General features: G+C 42.2%; 2 protein-coding genes across 2 annotated transcripts in view; one reads left to right on the forward strand and one right to left on the reverse strand.

Moving 5' to 3' along the window:
• EAH_00040100 (hypothetical protein, conserved) overlaps positions 1-2217 on the forward strand; it is a gene marked incomplete at both ends in the record, with an annotated part of 6098 nt that extends 3881 nt beyond the window's left edge. Inside the window, 4 exons of the mRNA XM_013391881.1 lie at positions 106-157; positions 1026-1187; positions 1778-1891; positions 2083-2217. Of these exons, the coding sequence (XP_013247335.1) occupies positions 106-157; positions 1026-1187; positions 1778-1891; positions 2083-2217 (463 nt within the window). The remainder of the gene's footprint in view (positions 1-105; positions 158-1025; positions 1188-1777; positions 1892-2082) is intronic.
• Positions 2218-2881: 664 nt separating this feature from the next.
• EAH_00040110 (hypothetical protein, conserved) lies at positions 2882-4822 on the reverse strand (the record flags this gene model as incomplete). The annotated part of the gene is made up of 1 exon (XM_013391882.1): positions 2882-4822. The coding sequence occupies one exon, from the start codon at positions 4820-4822 to the stop codon at positions 2882-2884; it is 1941 nt and encodes a 646-aa protein (XP_013247336.1).
• Between the last annotated feature and the right edge of the window lie 4160 nt (positions 4823-8982).

Consider the following 8982-nt stretch of genomic DNA (forward strand, 5'->3'; position numbering starts at 1 on the left):
TTGCTGCTGCTCTGTTGCTGCTTCGCTGCTGCTCTGCTGCTCTGCTACTGCTGCTCTGCTACTGCTGCTGCTTTGTTTTGCTGCTGCTTTGGTTTGCTGCTGCAGGTGGGTCTGCGCGGTGGAGCTACCGTTAGCTCTTTTCCCTCTACAACTGCTGGTTTGATTTGTTTTTCTTTTTTTAAAAATATTAAATTATTTGATGTCCCTGGCTTCGTATCCAGAAGCTCTGTCGCTCCGCTACTCAACCCCGTCAGCTCCTGCTGCTGCTGCTGCTGCTGTTGCTTATGCTGCTGCTGCTTATGCTGCTGCTGCTTATGCTGCTGATGCTTATACTCCTGATGCTGCTGCTGCTGCTTATGCTGCTGCTGCTGCTGTTGCTGAATTGGCAGCGGCATCATCACGTCTTGCTGCTTCGTGCATGTATAGCTGCTGCAGCAGCAGCAGCACTTGCAGCAGCAGCAGCAGCAAGCTGGTTCATTGATTGTTTAGTGTTTGTGTTTGTGTTCGTTGTTAATAGAAGCAGGCTTCTCTTTATTTGTCTGCTTCGCTTCTTTACTGCAACAGCCTTCGGCTTGAGGAAGGAGAAGGCGTATCTCTGGGTTCGTTGGGGTGTATATACACCTCATCTTCTGCTGCTGTTTTTGTTTCTATCATGATTAATAAGCATGTACCTATTAAACTCCTCAGCAAAACCTCAGTCAAGCAGCTCCTGTTGCAGCACCAGCAACTGCAGCAACAGCAGCAGCATCAACAGCAGCAGCAGCAAGAAAAACTACTGCAGCAGCACGAAAACCTACAGCAGCACCAAATACTGCAGCAACAGCAGCAGCAGCAGAAACAACAACAACGGGGCTCAGGAGAAGCCAAGTAAGACAAGTGCTGCTGTCTTTTCTTTGATTATTCCTCGTAGCAAGACAAACAGCTAAATATAATATAATTATTATTTTATCTACTCTGCTCTCCTTCTGCCTCTCTCTTTCTTTTTATTTACATTACTTTATTCGTCTTTGTAATCTCTGATTTAGAGTTATTTACAAGAGTGCAGCATTAAAGGAAAAAGGATACGCACGCAGCAGCAGCAGCAGCAGCAGCAGCAGCAGCAGCAGCAGCAGCGACAGCAACAGCAGCAGCAACTGCAGCAGCAGCACCATAAGCAGCGACAGCAACAACGACAGCAATATATTGAGGTCCTGTTGTACTTAATAAATTGTTTTGCTTCGTTGAGTTGTCTCTGTTTGTTTGTTTCGCGCTGCAGCAGCAAATTGCTTCTATCGCCTGCTGCTGCTGCTGCTGCTGCTGCTGCTGCTCCCCTTTATGACCACCAGACAATCGAAGTAACTCCAAATTGTTATATACAAAATATATATTTATTTATATTTATATTTATATTTAATATTTGTATGTTGATATTCGTTTCTATGTACATTTACATTTATTTATATTTATAATTTTTATCTGCATATATTTGTACGCCTGTTTATATTTTTTATTTTTCTTTATATGCATAAGTATATATATATATATATATATATATATTATATATATGTATATATATATATATATATATGTATTTGCTAGCCTGTGTATGCTTGTATGTATATATACATATAGGTTATATGTATATATAATTATGTATATAATGTATACACATATATAAATAATATTATTACCGTTGTATGCTTGCATTTGTGTATACTAATTATGCATGCACCATGTATTATAACTACCCATATATACATTTTTTTTGCTGCTGCTGCTGCTGCTGCTGCTGTTGCAGGTGAAGGGCCGAGGTTGGAGTGAAGGCGCAGCAGATTTAATAATCGGCGAGTTGGGGTGGCTGACTGTAACGGGGTCAGGGCCTATCAAACTCTCGCTGCTGCTCCCTCATCAGGTATGCTGCTGCTGCTGCTGCTGTTGCTGCTGCTGCTGCTGCTGCTGCTGCTGTTGCTGCTGCTGGACGAATGTTTGTCACTGCGTCGAGGGTTAAGCGTTTGAGGTCTACAGCAAGGTTTGGGGTTTAGAGGGTTTAGGGTTTAGAGGGCTTTAGGGTTTAGGGTTTAGGGTTTAGGGTTTGTGTGACAGGTTCGCTGGGGGCTGCGTGAGGAGAGTCTGCTGCCTCAGCCTTTGCTGCTCTGTCCTACGCAAAACGCCGAAGCCTTCAGGCGCAAGTGCATGCAGCAGCAGCAGCAGCAGCAGAAGCAGCAGAAGCAGAAGTAGCAGCAACAGAAGCGAAGTGCGGTTTGTTGATGTCTATAGTTACGGTTAGCAGCTGTTGCAGCTGCTGCTCCTGCTGCAGCAGCAGCAACGGCAGGAGCAACAGCAGCAGCAGCAGCAGCAGCAACACCAGCAGCAGCAGCAGCAGAACGAACGCGATGTAGAGGGATATCACAATAAGGGTTTAGGGTTTATGAATGCTGTTCAAGAAGGAATACAAACAAACAACGCTGGGGCCTAAACCCTCAACCCCCAAAAGGAGGAGGGTTTAGGGTTTAGGGTTTAGGGTTTGTGCTGCAGCCGCCACCCTTCCCAGAGGATCATGATGCACAGGCTAGACCGTAAACCGTAGGGTTTAGGGTTTAGGGTTTAGCTAAACCCTAAATTAGGGTTTAGGGTTTACAAACATACCTACACCCGAAGGTGCACATGGGTGCAGCAACTTCAGGCGTATACGGAGGTAGACGCAACACAAGAAAGTCTGTCTCACTTATTCCTGCTGCTGCTGCTGCTGCTGCTGCTGCAGCTATTGCTGCAGCTGCTGCTGCTGCAAGTCCTGCTGCCGCTGCTGCTGCTGCAGCTACTGCTGCTGCTCTTGCTGCTGCTGCAGGTGTCTGTACACTGCGATGGAAGTAATATAATGTAACATTACTCAATATATAAACCCTTAGGCAGAGAGGGTGCTGCTGCTGCTGAGATGCTCCTCTGCTGCTGCAGTGCTGCTGCTGCTGCTGAGCTCCTCTGCTGCTGCAGTGCTGCTGCTGCTGTCGAGGTGCTCTGCTGCTGCAGTGCTGCTGCTGCTGTCGAGGTGCTCTGCTGCTGCAGTGCTGCTGCTGCTGTCGAGGTGCTCTGCTACTGCAGTGCTGCTGCTGCTGTCGAGGTGCTCTGCTACTGCAGTGCTGCTGCTGCTGTCGAGATGCTCTGCTGCTGCAGTGCTGCTGCTGCTGAGGGCTTCGGCTGCTACAGTGCTGGTGCTGCCCAGGAAGCCTGCAGCAGAAGAAAATGCTTCTGGTGCTGCAGTGGTTGTGCTGCTGCTGCTCCATTCCTCTGCTTCCTCTTCGACAAGGACACGGCGAGCTGCTGCGGTGCTGCTGCTGCTGCTCTCGAGGTGCTCGGCTGCTGCAGTGCTGCTGCTGCTGCTCTCGAGGTGCTCTGCTGCTGCAGTGCTGCTGCTGCTGCTCTCGAGGTGCTCCGCTGCTACAGTGCTGCTGCTGCTGATGATTTCTGCTTCTAGAGTGCTGCTGCTGCTGATGATTTCTGCTTCTAGAGTGCTGCTGCTGAGATGCTCTTCCGGTGCTGCTGTGGAGGTAGAGCTGCTGCTGCTGCTGCCTTCCTCTTCAACGCCCTGTCCGTTGATTTCTTCTTCATCTTCATCTTCATCTTCATCTTCATCATCTTCATCATCATCATCATCATGTTCTTGTTCTCCTTCATCTACTGCTACTTCCTCGCTGCTGCTGCTGCTGCTGCTGCTGCTGCTGCTGCTGCTGCTGTCTAGGCCATGCTTCTCTTCGTATTGCCTGACTGCTTCCCTCAGCTGCTGCAGCTGCTGCTCCAGTGCTCCGCTGTCTACATATTCTTGCAGCTGGTCCTCAAACTGCATTAAATAGTTTTTATATCTTCTTACGAATGCGCGGAAGGCTAAGATAACTTCTTCTTCGCTTATATCGATATTTCCTAGTTGCTGCTGCAGTTTGTCGAGGGCGCTCTCCTCGTTGCTGCTGCCGCTGCTGTCGATGCTGCTTTCGTCTTCAACGAGAGCAATAGCCACCACCCCGGGAGAAGAAGCTATATCTTCTTCAAATGCCTCTCCCGTGCTGCTGCTGCTGATGCTGCTGCTGCTGCTGATCTCGCCTTCTGCTGCAGGGAGTGTGGATAGCAGAGCCTCTGCAGCAATAGTAGAGAAGGATTCAGGCAGAGAAGCAGGAATAGTGCTGCTGATGCCTCCAAGCCCCGCTTCAGCTAGAGGGCTGACGGTGCTGGTGCTGCTGATGCTGATGATGTTGATGTTGCTGCTGTTGCTGTCGTCTAAGCGCTGCAGCAATCTCAGCAATGCTGCATCTTCCCTCAATCTGCGGTTGCGGTTTCCTCCGAGAAGCCCGAGGAATTGGCGTACTGGAAGTCTGTTGCTGCTGCTGCTGCTGCCGCTGCTGCTGCTGCCGCTGCTGCTGCTGATGCTGCTGTCTTCAATAGGGACGGGGCTTGGAGGTCTGTTTTCTTCGATTGTTTCGTCAACGGTTATGTTGTCCCCTCTGCTGCTGTTGCTTACTTCATTTAGGAGTTCATCACGTGCTGCTGGGGAAAGAGACAGCCAGAAAGTATTTATGCTGGATAAAGCTACAGCAGCAAGCTCGATGGTTGCTGGTTCATCAAGCACTGTATCTGTAACAACAACTTCTTCGTCGCCTATAACGTTGCTGCTGCTGCTGCCGATGTTTCCAGCACCGCCGCTCCCTCCTCCACCGAGGAGAGACCCCCTTAAACCGAAAGGTCTATTTGAGCCAGCTAGCTGGTTGTTGCTGCTTCCTACTGCTGCTGCTGCAGCACCGCTAGTTAAAGCGGTAACGGCAATGAGGGCGCCGAGGCCCTTTATAAGTAGCGGCGCCATCGGAGAGAAGGCAGAGAGAAATAGCTGTACCTTAGCTCAGCATACACCGGAAGCAGGAGGGTTAATAAGCAGAGATAACACAGAGAAACAAACAAATATACAACAACAACAACAAAACAAACCTTCACAGATCTACTTCCACAGCCGAATGATAAAAACAAGAATTATGGTGGCATATACACCTCCGATTACACTCTATTTGCTGCTGCAGCAAACGACTAACCGCTGCCTCTTCAGGGGAGTGACCCGACCGCCGGCTCGCTAGCGTAGAGCTGTTGGCTGTTGGGTGGAATACGGATATAAATAAAGCTTTTTGAATTTTATTTGTTGCTTTTTAATGATTAATTTCCTTTTTCTATCATTATTTTATGAAGAATTCATATTTTACTCCCAATTACCTCCACTCCATTGCATCGACCCTCCGCGCACCGGCGCCGCTCGCATAAACATCGCTAGACGCCTTCACCGCAAATAATAAATGAGAAACTGAAAGTTATATCGTTAAAATTGCCTTAAAATAATTGCTTATTCTTTTTAATCTAATATTTTGCTTTATAATAAGGGGTCATAGCCCTATTAATTCCTTTTTGTATCCAAGATCTCTGCCCATACACCGCGATGCGCCTACAGCGTCGGCCTTCCACTCTATGTAGAAAACGCAGCATAATTTTTTTGTTTTTTTATTTAATTAAATTAATTTGATCAAATTATTTCAAATAAGTGCAGCTCGATGAATGATAGGTGGTGTATATCCACCACCATATCTCCCTCAGTCGGTGACCCTAGTAAAATAATCGAGAAGAAATCTCGCAGAAAACTTCAGGTGTATATACACCTCAGAAAGCAGTGTGTGTAGAGATTCACAAACAAAATAAAAGGAAATGCAGGCTGAATGTTGCTGCTGCTGCTGCTGCACATTTGTTGCCATATTATTACTTCGATATGCCGTACAGCTGACCCTTAGCAGGAACAAAACAGAAAAAGAAGAGCAGCAAACCTTGCAACTCTTAAAAAGCAAACAATAAACCCTAAACCCTCAACCTTAACTCCCTAAACCCTAAACGAAGTATAGCCCGTTGAAGGTGAATTTTTTTGTATACAAGTGGAGGGAGGCAAAGAAAAAGAGTGTAGATGTGTTGATCATAACGAATTAGTAAGTTTCAAAGTATATTATTAAACATAAATAATAATTATATATATTACTAAAGCATCAATATTCAAATAAAAATATATTCTTTTTGCTTATTTATTGGTATATCGACACAGACTTGTTTAAGTTTATTGTGAGTGGGTTTGCGGTGTCTTCTCTTTGCGTATGCATTCATTTCCTGCACTTCTTTCTGATTTATTTTATTTGACTTTGTTTTAAACAGCTCAAATAAATACTCATAAGCCCTTTTATTGAGTTTTCGCTGTCAGCGCAGTGCGGTGTACGTACAGCTGCTTGCAGGGGAGGTCTCCGTTGAATTTCTGTAAATGTTCTGAGCCGCACTACAACAGAACAAATCAAAAAATAGAATTAAATGAAGTACTACACTGAGGCTTGAAGCGGCAACTGAGGTTACTGCAGCACCTGCTGCAGCAGCTGCTGCAGCAGCAATGCAGCAACAGCTGCAGCAGCAAATGGCAACAGCAAATTCAGAGGGGTTCATTAGAATTTATTTTTTTGTTTGTTTTGCCTGATTTCATGAGCTGCTGAAATTTATACGCTGCTTCGTTGCATCTTCTCTTAGTCGATTTGGGTAATAACCATAATTCCTACTTCTCGTGTGATGGGGACAAAGCAAAGTGCCTAGGGTTTAGGGTTGCGGCTTAGGGTCAGGGGCTTAGGGTTTAGAGTTTAAAGTTTAGAGTGTAGGGTTTCGGGTTTAGGGTTTAGAGTTCAGGGTTTTGAATTTAGGCTTTGGGTTAAGGGTTTAGGGTTTTGGATTTTGGGTCTAAAACTTAGTGCTTAGGGTTTAGGGTTTAGGGTTTAGGGTTTAGAGTTTAGATTTTAGGGTTTAGGGTTTAGGGTTTTGGGTCTGGGAATTGTGCTTATTCAGGTCGAGTCTGCTGTTTTTTGTGGGGAGTATGAAAATAGTTTTTAAAGGGATTAAAAGGAAAGAATTAAAACAAAAGCACAAACATTAAAGGTAAAAATATATAAATAATTAAATAAAATAATATCTGCGCCTTAGTGTATTCTAAATTTCAAGCGGTAGCCGACTTGCGCGTACACCCGAACACACGCAGCTACCGAAAAGGTAACATGGCCGAAATCGATAAAAAAAGAATATTAAGAAAAATATAAAAGAAATAATATTTATTTTGTGTTTATTCTATATTCAATAGATGGATAAAAAGAGAAGCTATTTTCATTCATATATCTATATCGGTAGCTCAATGAAGCTACGAACGGCATTTTTGCTTTCCCAGAGGCAAACTCTAAACTCGAACGGGGAAAAAATTGAAATGTTATAATATTATATATATATTATTTATTTAATATTTTAAATAAATTATTTTTTGCTTGAAACGCGACAAAAGTTCCTTGTTCTGCACGCTTCGTTCTGCGCATGGCCTGGTGGTCTGCCTGGGGGGAACAAGGAGGAAACCAGCGGTAAAGAGGGTGAAAATAAGCATTTTTTCGAATTTTTTTGGTTTTTATAGGATTTTTTTTCTTATTTGTATCTACGGGATTCTTTTTTTCCGCAAAATTTTCCTTGAAATTGCAGCAACAGCCCCTGCGGCAACCACCGGTAGTGGTCTTGCAGAGCCGCCTGTTCGCAGCTGCAGCTGCAGCTGCAGTTATCTGCTTCCAAGTGTAAAACAGCAGGAAAACAAAGTAAAGTCAAATAAATTAATTAAAAACAATTTAAAAAATAATTTAAAAAGAAAGGAGTTTCAGGGAGACAGCGGCATTTTCGCTGGGTATCCATTTGCAATAGAGCGAGCGAAAATCGTTCGAAGGATTCTTCTTTCTTTTCTTCTTTTTGTTTATACACTGCATTCAAATCTTTTTATTATTATTATTATTATTAAATTTATATTTATTGGTATTCATTAAGATGGGCGAATATTTCGCTGCACTCGGAGCTGCAGCTAAATATGTGGACGCGTTTGCAGACCCTCTCTTTAGTTCTTCTCCTTTCATTGCTTACTGGGATTTAGACAAGGTAAATAAACAAAAAATAAATAAAAAGAAGAAAATAGTTTATTCGTATATTATTATATGCATGTATCATACTAATATAATCAAGCAGCGATATCTATTGCTGCCTTACATGAACAAATAAAATTAAAAAAATATAATATATTAATTATTATTGACGTCTGCTGTTTAATTGGTTTAATTGCTGCAGTATTCTCCTTAGCAATTATAATAATAAAATATTTTATTTGTTTTCTTGCTCTTCTCTCATAGACACCTTACCTTTTAAAAGATATTTCTTTTTCTCTAAATCAACGAGTTCAACTGAAGTGCTGCTAATAATTTGTATTTCTTCTATTAACATGCTTTATATATAATTATACATATATTGTAATATATTATAAGCGTATAATGCTACATAGACGTAAAAAATATATATATAAATATATATATATATATTATATACATATGTATAGTGCACAGTATATGTTTATAGGTTAGTTTGTATGTTTCCTTCGTCTATTTATTTATTTTGTTTAACGGATTTAAAAATAAACCCCAAATTGTGATATATACATATAATATATATATACATATAATATATATATATATATGTTATATACTATATATATACCTCTGTAAATGCAGATTATATACTTATAATATACCATTCTAATGCTATTATTTATTTATTTATTTGTTTATTTACTTGTTTATATATTTATTTGTTTATTTATTTGTTTTGTTTAGAATGAAGATGTTGCTTTAACTTCAAATTCTTTTCCTTGGGTCTCTCGCCGCTCTTTTCTCATCGCCGGCCTCAGAGCCAGCGTTAGACTGCAAAACAAATTACAAAAACCGCTTAGAGGTAAACTTTGAACAAATAAACAAATAAATAAATAAAAATAAATCAATTAATTATTCAATTAATTAATTAACTAGTTAACTACGTCTTATTAAAGTCAAGAGGAAACAGCACGGGGTCACACATAAAAAATGTATATATATATATATATATACATATATATAT

The sequence above is a fragment of the Eimeria acervulina genome, genomic scaffold, assembly GCF_000499425.1.
Source record: "Eimeria acervulina Houghton genomic scaffold, Eah_scaff483, whole genome shotgun sequence".
Classification (NCBI taxonomy): domain Eukaryota; phylum Apicomplexa; class Conoidasida; order Eucoccidiorida; family Eimeriidae; genus Eimeria; species Eimeria acervulina.